This window comes from Sceloporus occidentalis, unplaced genomic scaffold, assembly GCF_023333645.1.
Source record: "Sceloporus occidentalis isolate IW3139 unplaced genomic scaffold, rSceOcc1.0.p SCAF_3, whole genome shotgun sequence".
NCBI lineage: Eukaryota > Metazoa > Chordata > Lepidosauria > Squamata > Phrynosomatidae > Sceloporus > Sceloporus occidentalis.
Window position 1 is genome coordinate 120,566,497 of NW_028316983.1, and position 15,322 is coordinate 120,581,818.

At 39.1% G+C, this 15,322-nt stretch overlaps 1 protein-coding gene across 1 annotated transcript in view; it reads right to left on the reverse strand.

Annotated features, from left to right (window-relative positions):
* The window catches only part of RABGAP1L (RAB GTPase activating protein 1 like), a 172,955-nt gene that overhangs the window by 37,834 nt on the left and 119,799 nt on the right, over positions 1-15,322 (reverse strand). The window contains exon 19 of the mRNA XM_089515979.1: positions 12,847-12,975. Coding sequence (XP_089372105.1) covers positions 12,847-12,975 — 129 coding nt within the window. The remainder of the gene's footprint in view (positions 1-12,846; positions 12,976-15,322) is intronic.

Consider the following 15,322-nt stretch of genomic DNA (forward strand, 5'->3'; position numbering starts at 1 on the left):
TCTAGAACATGGCCACATAGCCTGAAAAACCCACAAAAAACTATGGATGCCGGACAAGAAAGCCTTCGACTTCACATCATTCTGCACTGTTAATGTCTAATTATGTATTATGTATATTAGAGCCTGGCCCTCTCATTATTTTTTTTCTCAAACAGGGACTCACCATGAAGGACATGGACTGGACTCGGGGAAAATGTGTTTTTAGCTTTATTCCCCCCTCCCCTGGTGTGAACTAATCAATTATTTTTTTCTATTTTATTGCTGTATTCATATTTATTTCACTAATTTGTTACTTTGTTTATTTAGGATGGAAATTGAATTAGTATAATGTTTTAGTATTAAATGTGTTTCAGTGAGTCCATAAATGATCTAAAATGCTCAATTGGTCTAGTTTTCTTTTGTTCTGGTATACAGTTATTTTAAATGAAGAACTGTTTGATGAACTGAATTTGTTTCAGTTACCTTTGGTTTACGATGCATTATGATGGTGGTGCAGTGGTTAAATGCCTGTACTGCAGCCATTCACTCGAAACCACAAGGTTGAGAGTTCAAGACCAGCAAAAGGACCCAAGCTTGACTCAGGCTTGCATCCTTCTGAGGTCGCTAAAATGAGTCCCCAGACTGTTGGGGGCAAATTAGCTTACTTGCTAATTAGCTTACTTGCTGTTCACCGCTATGATCTTTGGAATAGCGGTATATAAATAAAACAAATTATTATTATTATTATTATTATTATTATTAAATGGAAAGGTAAATGACTGCTGCATTTAAATCCTAAGGAAAGGAAGTCATTATTTTAAATAGTTCCAAAAAAGTGAACCCCAAAAGAAAAAGGGCCATTGTGAACAGTATCAGCTCCTGAGGATTTAGACCCTTAACCTCAAGAGAATTGAGCCATTTACACTTTTTTTTTAATGAAGACATTTGCACCTCCGCACCAATTCAGAAGCAATTCAGTTTTCCCACTACATTTACCACAATCAAATCTCTTTATGCTTTTTAACCCTGTTGCTGTTCACATTTGCCACCGAATCAATTTAAAATGGAAGCGTCTCCATTTCTGATAACAATGCACCGTGATCCAAACCGATTCAGTAGCATGATCACACTATCAAAGATGCAGATTATTGTGGCTCTTAAAAAAAGAAACGCTAAGAGCTCCGGTGCCAAATGCACTGGTTTAAGTGGGCTTTTCAGTTGCTTCCCCACTGACACCAGGTTATTTGTGGAGGAAAATCTTTCAAAGAAATCTGCGTGTGCTCCTAATAATTTACAGTTTGGTTATACACTAGCTACAATATAATAATAATAATAATAATAATAATAATGATAATAATAATAATAAATTTATTTATACACCGCCTCTCCAATGAGATTGAGGTGGCTTACAACAATATTAAAACATTAAAATAAAAAACAATGCCCCATAAATTCACCCACCCACAATAACCAATAAATCACAGCAATAAACAATAACAATAAAACAACACAGTTAGGATTATTAAAATGGACAAAACAGGGTAGCCAGTGGGAGGTAACTGAGATGCTCCTCTGGGAAGGCCTGTCATAGCCTCATAGCCAAAACAGTTTGTGTGTGTACAGAATCAAGGGTGTTTCACACGAACACTCTGAGCCAGAAAACACAGTGAAATAAAACTAAACTAAAGCAAGATAAAATAAAACAAAATGTGCACTTCTCATTATATATTTCCTGAAATGAGTGTAATTCCAGTGCATGTCCAATGAATGAAATTTCAACTTCCTCCAAATGGGGCAAAACTGCTTGCAACCAGGACATCACATTTGTTTCACTGGTTCTTAAGTCACTGATAATCAGCATGTGACATTTTTTGCTCCAATTATATTGGATTGTTTAAACCAAAAAAAAAAAAGTACCCCAGCAGCAAAAATGTTTTTCTGTCCTAGACATTTTTTGTTTGCAGGCAAAACTGCCCTACACATTTTTGTTTGCAGGCAAAACGCACCCTGCACATGGCATATGGCTGAAATTGGGAAAGCTGTTTACCATTATGCAGGTAACTATGTTGAAGAATACCTACTTTGTAGATCTACTTTTGTGTGGCTTCTTGTGAACTAAAATGTGCTGTTCTAATACAAGAAGATTAACAAGACCTTCCTAAGACATTCCTGCAATTATTATCCGAAACATACACAAGGCAAAGGGGTAGGACAAAAACAGAGGTTTCAACTATGAGTGATAATTTGGCATAAACCAGACTAAATAGACATTTGTATATACAGTGGTACCCCGGGATACGAATTGCTCGCGTTACGAAATTTCCGGGGTACGAAAAAGTTAGATAGGAAAAAACTGTTCCGGGTTACGAAGATTTTTTCGGGTTACGAAATTTTTTTCGGCGCGAAATTCAAATCTGAAAGCACGGCTAGCGGGCGGCTAGCGGCTTTCCAGCGCCTTTTCGGGTTGCGAAATTTATCGGGTTACGAATGGCGCCGCGGAACGAATTAATTTCGTAACCCGAGGTAGCACTGTACTGGAACAAATACAGTAGGGAAATATCAAATAAGTAACAGTAACATAACTAGGAAGCAATGAAATCACATCTCAGAAATAAGGCGATGACTGAGAAAAAGGGTCCTTTACAGGTGTTAACAAGTTAACATTTTCAAATTATTTTTCAAAGTTATTTTTAAAAGCCATACTAAGGTATTTTTAGAGGCATTCTGACAGGAATCTTTCAGGTTTAATGCCATTCTTTTCTCGATCCTAAATTGTGGTGGTGGCGGCTGTTTTTTAAAGGAGCAGAAAGTAACAAGAAACTTGAGTTACCTTTAAACACTATGTGGAATAATAGTGTTGATCACTACAATGAGAAATGGGAATGAGTTCCTTCTCAAAAATAACTTTATAACCTCTGAACAAATATGTAGTAAACACTGGCATAAATTTGCAAGTGCCTGCTGAGTGAGAAGGGGGCTACTTCCAGCCACTGCTCAATCGCCTGCTTTAACAAGCTGAAGCGAACACAGTATCAGCTGGCTTCCTTGTCACCATCATTTAGGCCTTGTCACTGCTACTGAAGCTTTGAGGTTCCATACAGAAAGGAATGAACATACTCCACACAGAGAAGAATGTGTTTTCCTAACTTCACTGGGTCTTTGTATCTAAAAGTACTCTTAAATGACACCTCTGCCTCCTCCATTCACATCTGTGTGTGGATGGAGAGAAGAATCAGAATATATCTATGGAGAGGAAATTTTACATGGAAGGCAAATAGGTAGCAAGCAGCAGGCAGAGGTAGTGGGGGGGGGGGGGGAAGCTTCCCGTAAGAAAATAGACAATGAAGTGGGAAGGAGGGGATGAGAGCAAGAGCACCAAAGACACAGGTTAAATGTTTCCATCTGTATTTAAATATGGATACTGATAATTTTCAGATAGATATAGATATAGATCTGTCTATAATCAAGTCGTGTTTCCTGCATTTCAGTAAAATAACCTAAACTATACACAGTTTAGGACATGCGCCAAAAATAGCCCTCAACCACCAGCATTTGTGTTAGACATTCTACTACATGAATAATTCAGAAATCAGTTTTGCGCCTGACAGTGCACAAATATCATGGCACAACATCCACAAAAATTAGCTGGATGCTAATGGAATGACAGATTGTTCTGGGAAAACCACATCATAGACCTTAAAATACCCTGGCACTCCACACTGTTTCATAAATTATTTCATATCATATGTATGAATATATGTATACAGTTAATGGTCAGTGGGATTTTTTTTTTTTGAGGCAGCTATGGGTCTAATCTATCCCACACAGAGACCTATTAACTCCGTAACAGATTCAGTAATAAACTTTAACAAGTAGAGAGTATATCAACAGCAGATTACATTGTCTTATTCCACTTAAATTGAGGGTTAAACTCCCCAAGAGCAAAGCCACTAATTAGCCAAGCAGCTCCTTGGTGTATTTATTTATTTGATTTATATCCCACCTTTCTCCCAAAGTAGGAATCAAAGCAGCTCAAATGGCACAACAGCCATTCTGTATGTACCTTTGTTAATTATATGGCATGTTGACATCCCTGTCTCTGCTGGAAATCCACCTTTTCCTAGAAGCTTAATGCCTCCATTTCCAAATCAAACATAGCATAAATATGTTTAAGTGAAATCACTTTTCTCTTTCCCTTGTCTCTCTTTCCCCTGTCTTATATAACATACGTAAAATAAAACTAAGGGGAAGATGTTCTTGTGCAAATTATGCTTACTAGTCATACAAGTTAAGCAAAGCCAGGCCAGGCCAATCTCATGTAAGAACAGCTGCCTTGAGGCATCATCAGAGTCTCTATTAGTTTAGCAAAACCAAGGATGTACAAGATCATTAAAGTACATGGTTATTCTCACAGGTGCTTGACAAAGAAAAATCCATGTAAGAGCATGAAAGGTTTTACAACGGTACTCATTTGGGATCTTTACCAAGTTAAAAAAAGGGCTAAAGAAGAGAGTAAGAACAAGATTTACATTATTATAGCTATTAAAGATCAATTGGAAATAACGGTAGTTCACAATCTACACACTCACCAAGTACTTGGGTTTGCTGACTGCTACCATGCTGGACAGAAAGTCTTCTTCATGCAGCTGGCTAAAAACATGAGAATCGTAGGCTACTACAATGGATATTTCTTCCATCATTTTGTCAGTGCACTTTGTTAGTGGTGGCCAGCAAGAGACTCAGTATCCAACAGCAAAGAATTAGCTCAGCTCTGTGCCAGTTGTTCACACCCACCTGAAGAGACTGAGCGGGTGGAGTATCACCAAAAGGGAAAAAAAGAGGAAGAAAAAACACACCAGAGCCAATCAAAGCTGCTACTGTATGGTCCTTTCCTCTGGGACCTTTCTTATCTGTGCAGGAAATGTTTAGCTAAAACACCTGCTCCAGCGCTCAGATACTGGAACTGCCATCCAATAAGATCTTCTTCACTCATAAAGTCATTGTCCAATAGGGAAAAAAAGTTCAAAAGAAGAAGGAAAATATTTAAAAACCTCTGTTCACAATGGAGTTCTCTCTTGAGTTTTCCACAACTGTTTTTGAAATGCAGTGCTTTGCCATGTTAAGGATTCCTTTTATTGGAGGAGTTCAGATTTCTCAAAATAATCGCTTAATCCGCAGAATGAACAATATTCTTTCACCATGGGGAACCAGATCATATAACTGCAGAAATTTGTCTTTTATATCAGTCTTTTAAATTTGTTTAAATTCAGACTTCAAATTTATTTCCATACAACCTCACACACATGTATGGTTACCGGAAATAAGTCTTCCTCTGCAGTCCAAGAGCAAAGTCACATTTCAGAAGGATGGAATCTTATCAAAATGATCTCCATTCACAAGAAACAAAAGAGCAAAAATCCAAATTCTTACAGCTGCATCCAGTGCTGCTATTGTTTTTAACTGCAAAGTGGTTTGGTCATATCAGTCCACTAACAGAGCAAAACAAAAAATGCAAATATCTGAAAAATTTAGCATTTTCAATTGCAACTGTACCCTGACAGGGGAAATGATGGAAATGCACCCCCAATTCCTGAAAAATATGTTTTTGTTGAAGCAAAAATGAGATGCTGTTTCCTGGTCCAAGCTCTTAGAACACTGTCACATGCTTGTTTTTCAAACTCAAAATGTGACCAACTTTGATCCTTACCTTATCCTGTTTTCCCTCATGAATCGCACTCTAAACATTACATGTATATTTCAAGAGGAACAGGTGTTTGCAGTTAAACAGAAAAGCTGGGACACAGCTTTAGCATTCAGGATGAAAAACCATTTCCATTTTAATAAAAGAGGAGTAGAAATTACATGCTATTGCTAGGAAACAGCATAGAATTTTAATAGGCTTAAGAGAGGCAAAATGCAAAGCCTGAAGGAGAAATCCTTGAGATTAAGACAGCCACTGATCATATTTAAGCTGCAAACTACAATAACAAAAAACTCTGTTCATTCTAACTAAAACTTTCAGTAATGTGGTTTTGTGAGGCTGCGGCTGTTAGTCTTACTTGTTTTCATTCTCAGTAGAAAATGTAGCTCAAATCTAAGCAGCAAACAATTGATTCCTCCCGACTTCCAGTGAACAAAATTTAGTTGTTCTGAAACTTGCAATCTGTCTTCATAAGCATGTTCCTAATGCAGGGAAGCGCTTCACAACAGGCATTTTCTTTTTTAGATAGGCTTCTTCAGACAGGCTTCAACTTCCTGATTCAAAACACTTGCTAGAAATGAAAGTGGCTTTTCCTGCACTGGCAGTTTTTCTCTCTCACACTGTGACTCAGCATGGACATGTGATAATATGTGCACAAGGTGAGTGAACAAAAGACACCTGTTGTAGGAGGCAGTAAAGAATGGAATTTCCCATGATACCCTGTTCCCTGCTGTGGCTGCCAGGAAGGGATGAAGTTACAGCTGAGTAGCACATATACTTTATAATGACATTTGCTCCTTTTATATTAAGACTGAAGCAGGAATGCAAGATTCCACTTAAACCAAAAAAAGTTTCAAAAGAGCATGCGCGCGCGCGCACACACACACACACGTGTCAATCAAATTTGACAGCAACAAGACCATAGGAGTCATAAAATATGGTATTTTCCACTGATGTTGAAAGTAAAGCTTAAAATAACTTCCTTTGTAGATTCACAAGTGATGTTTTCTCCTTTGTCCTCAGCAAGAAACAATAGCTACAACATCAATGTCTTTTTCCGTATTTAGCTATCATCCACACATGCCTAGCTCCTTCTTCATGCCTCCTATGAGTCAGTTCAGGAGGCAAGAATCATTATGTCTTCTGGTTCTCTCCACTCTCCTACTAAGTTGCACAGAAAGGAAGTGAAGCAGGAATTTCTAACTATGGCACTAGATAACTTGATGTTGGGTTCCAGAAACCCTTTCCCACTTTTCTCAACAGCAACTCTGTATGAACAGATTCTCCATCAACAGATTCAACCATCCAAGGCTTGAAAGTGTTTTTTTTAAAAAAAAAAATCCAAAAAGCAAACCTTAATTTTTCCATTTTAATTTTGTCACCCATAAGGGTCACAATTTTACTACATCATAGCCTATAATGGGATGAACATCCATGGATTTTGAAATCCATGAGAAGTCCTGGAACCAAATCCAGTGGATATCTAGGAGCCACTGTATTGGCATTTACCTTTGTGTTGACATGATATTCAATACTTGAATGAACCAGCCAACTCTTGCTGGACTCAACGTGATTCCAGCAATGGTCTGTTAATAGTTTGTGACCTCTTCCAGGAAGGCCAAATCTCTGTTTCTGACCAAGTGTGCAGATATCCTTTTAAAATTTCCATATACTTTCTGGAGAATTTAATGAGATCACTATGACAACCTCTTCCTTCAGTTTGAATTAAACACTGCTACTGCTTACCATTAACATTTTACAATAGTGGTTGCACTAGTAATTTTGTACCTTCTTTTCTTCTGTTTTAACTATGAGCCAAAGCACCCAAATTTTGAGCAGACATCATAAACTGATCATGTGTCATGTGCATGTGAAGAGAATATGTATTATTTCTCTTTCATTCTTAAATGTATTAACTCTTATGGCATTCATGGTCTAGATGTAATTTAGTCAATATCCAACAGTGGGCAGCCCATGGACCAGCTGTAACTCTGCAAGCATTCGGAGGAACTGCTCCTTCAAGTGGCAGTAATCTCCTTTCAACTCCCACCATCCCAGGAGGCATTTTGTCACAATTTAGCTGGAACTTTTTGGAGGGCCAGCTTCCACATCACAATTTAGCTGGAATTTTTTGGAGGGCCAGCTTCCACAAAGTGCTCTCCAGGTTTGTACTTGGAATGGACTGGATTGCAAATGTCACACAGAAACTCAGCTAGTAGCTAAAGCCTCTCTATCAGGCACTGACCAAATTCCTGTAAGTCATACTGTGCCTAGAGAAAACAGTGGCCATTTCATGTTGTGTGCCACATGTCTTCTTCATTAAGGTGGCCAGCAGTATGTAGTTAAGCTAGTGCATGGACTCTTCTGAGGTCCCCCATGCTCTCTGTTGCTGTTTATGGCAAAATGCCAGTGTTCCAGATAATGCTAATTTTAGTCAACAGAAGTCAAAAACATGGTGGCAACTCAACTATGTTCTCGTTAAACTTTTTTTCAACAGTGAAAACAATTCTGAAGGAAACACTAACTACCTGCATATGTCCTTCCCTTGTATCCAGGCCACAAAGAGCAATCCATAGTCAAATTACTTCAGAGTGTTCTTATTAAAGTCATCAGTATTATTGCAGAGTAATTGCCAAATTGGATTGCTTGGATTTGCACAGCACTCTGCATTTTTCATAATGTATTAAAACTGCACTGCCATACGGATCAAGTTTTTAAAAAGTTAATTAGGAAAATACTAATTATCTTGTAGAAGCATTATGCCAAGTAAAGAAACATATAATTAGCAAGCAAAACTGATGTGGTAATTTAAGCACATTACAAGTGTTCTGCCCTATGACTACAGGGGTAATCTCCACAATCAGGACACTATCTCCACCTTACAGAAGAGTTAAAGGGACTCCTGCCTATTCGCTTCTGGGCCGAATACAAGGTGTTGGTTATCACCTATAAAGCCCTAAATGGCTTGGGCCCAGGGTACTTGGAGGACCGCCTCTCCCCATACAATCCGCCCCGCACTCTCAGATCGGGTGAGAGACATCTTTTAAGAGTTCCAGATGCTAGATATGTTTCATCTCGGAGGGCCTTTTCTGTTGCAGCCCCACAGCTCTGGAACTCCCTCCCCAATGAGCTCCGTACTTCCACCTCCCTTGATGTCTTCAAGAAGAACCTGAAGACTTATTTATTCCGCCAGGCTTTCCCCCCGTGAGCCTTGTTGTCATGCTCTTCCCCTTCACAATGTTCTGCTGTATTCCATTCTACACAGCCACTAGTATGGATGTTGTTGTTTGTAATTGTTTTTATTGTTATTCTTGTAATACTGTTGGGGTGTGGGGTTGTGATGTTTTTATCTGTTTTTATCCTTGTTGTACACCGCTGTGATCTTTGGAACAGCGGTATAGAAATATATTATTATTATTATTATTATTATTATTATTATTATTATCATTGTGTCTCTGAGGCAAGAACAAAGAGAGCCTCCCAAATTCACACACTACTTCCCCCTCCTTTTCTGTCAAGGTATTTTATACTTTGGTTTGAGTTATGTCAGGTCACAGCAAAGGAAGCCCTAGAGCCAGCTACCTTTCCCTGTAGGCCAAGGCAAATACAGTAATCCATTAGCCATTTCAGCCAGAATTGAAGTAAATCTCCTTTTTCTCTGGTTAGAGGAATGGAGTGATGCAAAAGGTGCAGGCATTTTGGCTCTACCCAAGTCTACCCAACAGAGTCAATTCTTTCCCCATGTCCGTCATCTCTGAGCATTTTCAATGTGAGCTGCTGTGAGCATCCAATACCATCCCAGTTGAAAATTAGTTTCAGTTGATTAGGCCTGATGATGTGGACAATGTCTTGCAGCAATGTGACAATCAACATGCTCTCCTGATTCTTGTTCTTAGGTGATTTAAAAATAGCTAACATCTGGGTGGCTCTAGGGGGTAGTTAACATGTGGTTACAGAAGGGGGTGATATCTACTGCTGTTATTATTATTATTATTATTATTATTATTATTATTATTATTATGTTTATGTTTATTCATATTAATCAATTAATTATCTTACACCTATTGAAACCAACCCTGGACTCAACAGGGCACAATAACTACTAGCTGGTTGCTAATATCCTCTTTTGTAACAAGATGCTTATGAGAGTAACAACAGGATATTTACAGGCATAATGATTAGGTGGAATCTCTTTTTCTGTGGTTTGCTCCATTGCTCTATGAGTTGCCTATTGGACTAGGATTCTGGAGACAGGGGTTCAAATTCCCACTCAGCCATGGAAACCCACTGGGTGACCTAGGACAAGTCATATTCTCTCAATCTCAGAGAAAGGCAAAGGCTAAAACCCCTTTGAACAAATCATGCCAAGAAACTCCATGACAGGATCACCTTAGGGTCGCCATAAATCGGAAGCAAGAGAGAGGGAGATTCCTAAAGTCACTGTGGAAAAATAGTTTATTTTAATATGCATTAAGAAAAACATATGCCTGCATGTATTCAGCTTGTACCATACTTTCACATTTATTGATTTCTTGAAACACAGATCTTCATGTCATCACAGTAACATAGAACAGCACTATGTGCAAGCACCACATAGACTATGAATTCAGGACTTAATGACAAAGACTGACTCAGCCTACCATTCTTCTACTGCCATTGAGGAAGAAAAGTTTATTGTTTGATCACATATGATAAATAGACATAATTAAGTTATACTAGCTACTGAATTTACACTAGGCTAAACTGAAGAATTACATTGGTGAAATTCAGAGCAGCCCTTCCACAAACAGAACAGATTATTCCATTTATAGGAGAACTGAGGCTCCCTTTCTTGGAAGAGGGGAAAGAGGCATTTTCAACTGTTTTTTGCTGCCTCGCCACTTTCATTTTTTTATATACTGCTTCATACTGAACTAGCAGTGTCTACGCAGTTTACCACTGTAAGCTAATTCCCCAACAAACTGGGTACTCATTTTAGCGACCTTGGAAGGATGCAAGCCTGAGTCAAGCTTGAGCCCTTTTGCTGGTATCAAACTTGCAACCTTATGGTTTTGAGTGAGTGGTTGCAGTACAGGCATTTAACCACTGAGCCACCAGGGCTTCTCTTTCCTTTCCTTTACAGCCACCTCCAATTTTGTTCCTTTGGGCAATATTTTAGGGGAATACAGGATACAACAGGAAACATATGTCCCACTTCTCCATATGACTGGCAGACTCTATTTGTGAAACTCTGTTCATGAAATCTCTACACCCAACCCTCTGATATCATAAATAAGTAACTACATATAAAACCACAATGGTTATTTTGGTTATTACTTTGTGGTTCTTATTTATAGTTTTTCTTTAGAAGAGTTGGGAGACTTAACTACTTTTCTTACCCTATATATCAGTGGTTCCCAATCTTCCTAATGCCGTGACCCTTTAATACAGTTCCTCATGTTGTGGTGACCCAAACCCATGAAATTATTTTCATTGCTACTTCCTAACTGTAATTAAATAGGTGTTTTCCAATGGCCTTAGGCGACCTCCATGAACGGGGTCATTCAACTCCCAAAGGGGTCCTGACCCACAGGTTGGGAACCACTACTATACACAAACAACTTTCATCGTGAATCTCATTATATTATCATGGGAGAAACAGTCATTCCAATTAACATTAGAGAGATAGTAAGAAAAACAAATCTACCATATATACTCGTGTACAAGTTGACCTCATGTATAAGTCGATGGAAGGTTTCAGGCTAAAAATCATGGATTTTGATTTGACCCATAGATAAATCGAGGGTAAAACTTAGGGGGCTATAACAAAGGATGGAAAGGGGGAAACACCACTTCCGTCCCTCCTCCTTCTCTGGACCTCTTCCAACCACCTGACACTACTTTCCTGCTGCTGGAGGAGAGATTTTAACATCAGGTTGGGAAGGAAAGGAAGTGGAGTTAAAGTGGGTGTTTCTTTGATGGGAAGAGAAAGGTTTCAAATCGGATTGGAAAGGGAAGAAGTGGAGCTAAAAGGGGTGTTTCTTTTATGGGAAGAGAAGGCTTTCAAATCGGACTGGGAAGGGAAAGAAGTGGAGCTAAAAGGGGTGCTTCTTTGATTGGAAGAGAAAGGTTTCAAATCGGACTGGGAAGGGAAAGAAGTGGAGCTAAGAAGGGCGTGTCTTTGATGGGAAGAGAAGCTTTTCAAATCGGATTGGGAAGGAAAAGAAGTGGAGCTATTAGAGGTGTTTCTTTGATGGGAAGAGAAGCCTTTCAAATTGGATTGGGAAGGGAAAGAAATGGAGCTATAAGAGGTGTTTCTTTGATGGGAAGAGAAGCCTTTCAAATCGGATTGGGAAACTCTTTCACACACATGCGCGCACGCACAAAAAGTCCTGCCTCCAGAGGGGAAGAGTGGGACATCATGAGGGTGTTCGTTTCAGGACTTTTCTAACCAGTATTAGCGTATTGATCCACATATAAGTCGACCCAGGATTTTAGGGTCAATTTTGGGGCATAAATTTCTCGACGAATAGTCGAGTATATACAGTACTCTCGTACATCAGTGTTCTCTCCTGCTCCAACTACCATACTGTATTGAGTGCCAGCCTTATGCTGATCTACAAATTGCACAATCAGACTTTGATAACAACTATTCTCCTATGAAACTCCCACTTCCAGAGGAAACCTGACTATGGGCCAAAACACACTGCAGAAAGAATCCAGTTTGAGACCGTATTAACTGCCCTGGCTCAGTGCTAGGGAATTTTGGGAACTGTAGCTTCTTGTGGCACCAGAGCTCTCTGACAAAGAAGGCTAAATGTCTCACAAAACTACAGTTCCCAGAATTCCCTAGCATTGAGCCAGAGTAGTTAAAGTAGTTTTGCAGTGTGGTTTTTTTGTTTGTTTGTTTTTGGCCCTATGTCTTGACAGTACAGCTGAAACTTCTATTTAGGCGTTATCAACAATGGGCTGGATAGAAAGTATAAGATTATTTTCTTAATAAAACAAATTTTGTTATTCTAAGCAGATTGGGGAAATGGATATGGGGAAGATTTGATATTCGGGGAGAGCAAGAGAGAGAACAAAGACATAAAGCATCCCTTAATTTTCTTGATCCAACTTTGAATTCAACTGTCTTTCTTGGGTATAATTTTTCCTTATTTACAGGCATACACGATCAAGCTCACCTTTACATTGCAAGCTTGTTCCATAAGTCTTCTAGCATTCTCTTCAGCTCTGTACCTCTTGGGCAGCTGTACCCTGAAAAACTTCAAAGCCCCTTCAAAATCAGCTTGTAGAAGATCTTCCTTGGATGTCTGCAATGAAACACAATACAGAACTAGTGTAAGTACTTAGACAATCATAATAATTCTATTATGACCCAAGTTTTTCTGTTGAATATCTATCTATCTATCTATCTAAATTATTCTTCTATTACTTATATTATTACAACAAAAAAGGAAGAAGACACCTCTTCCACAAGATCCAGGTACTCAAAGGGAAATTTAAACCAAATAATTCATGACCACAATGAAATTTAAAAAAAAAATATGGAAGCAATACATAGAAGAGCCATATAACAAATGTGAATCAAGTTCACTTACAGCTAAAATCTGCCAACAAATATGGAAAACAAAACACAGGTTGGAAGTGATTAATATACATTTCCATTGACAGAAAAGGAGGCACAAAAGTCTGCAGCAATTACAGGATCATTGTGCTAATGTCCCACGCAAGCAAATTCATGCTCAAAATTCTGCAGCAAAGGCTCCTACCATATAAGGAGTGAGAAATCCCAGAGTTGCAAACTGTTTTCAGGAAAGGAAAAAGCATTAGGGACTACATGGCAAACATACAATGGATAATGGAGCACACCAGGGAATTCTAGAAAATCTGATGTGCTTAAGTGACTATTGCAAAGCATTGGACTGCAGAATTCATGAAAAGCTCTGGCTTGCTCTTAGATGAATGAGAGTGCTATTGATGCATAATATCTGCTCAGGACAAAAGGCTGCAGTCAAAACTGAATACGGGTGTCATGGTGAGATTCACCACCCAGCTACTTTCTTGGATGGCAGCCGAATGGATCTTTTTGATTCCACCACTGCCACCAATTATGTGACGGTGATAGCCACCAATTTTTCATTGTGAGACTCAAACCTGGGACTCTCTTAAGTGTCTCATGCTCTATAACTCTGTAAGGTATTGCACTTAGGGCAAAAAAATAAAATGTATAGATATAGGATGGGGGACACTTGGCTTAACAAGACTATGCGTGAAAGGGATCTAGGAGTCCTAGTAGACTATAAGTTCAACATAAGTCAGCAGTGTGATGTGGCAGCTAAAAAGGTCAATGTGATTCTAGGCTGCATCAACAAAAGTATAGTGTTTAGATCAAGGAAATAATAGTGCCACTGTATTCTGTTTTGGTCAGGCTTCACCTGGAATACTGTGTCCAGTCCTGGGCACCACAATTCAAAAAGGATATTGAGAAGCTGGAACATATCCAGAGAAGGGCAACCAAAATGGTGAAGGGTATGGAAACCATGCCCTATGAGGAGAGACTTAGGGAGCTAGGTATGTTTAAGAGGTCTTATGATACCCTTGTTTAACTATTTGAATGGGTGTCATATTGAGGATGGAGCAAGCTTGTTTTCTCCTGCTCTAGAGAATAGGACCCAGAACAATGGATGCAAGCTCCAAGAAAAGAGATTGCACCTCAACATTAGGAGAAACATCCTGACAATAAGAGTTGTTCAACAGTGGAACACACTCCCTCGGAGTGTGGTGGAGTCTCCTTCCTTGGAGGTCTTTAAATAGAGTCTGGGAGGCCATATGTCAGGTATGCTTTGACTGAGAGTTCCTGAATGGCTGGGGGTTGGACTGGATGGCCCTCATGGTTTCTTTCAACTCTATGATTCAATGATTCTATGTTTCTAGCTCTCTTTAGATGCCAGCACTCTGGGTTTCAAATTCTCCCCCCAAGTTGGCACCAGCTATTATTTGACAGCCACACATCCACTATCTAATGTGTCCCAAACCTAAAAGACATTTTTCAATGTTGGCAGCATTTTTAATGTGGTTATGAAATCACTTCAGACAGTTGCTTGTTGAAACAAAGTAAGAAATCTACTTGCAAGTCAGACTGAGTACAGTATCTCTTTTAGTGGATGGTGTTCACAATGGATACGTTGTATAAATACAGTGGGCCCTTATCTTACGTGGAGGATCTGTTCCGGATCCTCCCCCCACCCACATAAGGCAAAAAGCATGTATGCTTGAGCCCCATTAAGGCTTGTGCTTGCGGCGCGCCATTGATACTTTTGTCGCATGGCTTCAGCGTAAGCTGAAAGACGCTTATAACGTGCTTGTATATGACATGGGCGCACTGTACTTTATTAGTTACAGGCGCACTGTACTTTATTAGTTACATAGTTTGACAGTTTCTTTAGCTTGTCTTTGTAATTGTGTCTTTGTAGTTTTATATATGTTCCCTTACAGACCTTTATTAACCTTTTATATCTTATAACACTTCTGGGTACCTGTAACTCCACTAGTCACCAAATACTATGTCTCCCACAGAACACTACAACAATTAAGGACATTCTTTGTATCTTTCTTGGGTACCTAAAATCCTTTCTAACTGCCCTCAAAACAGCCTAA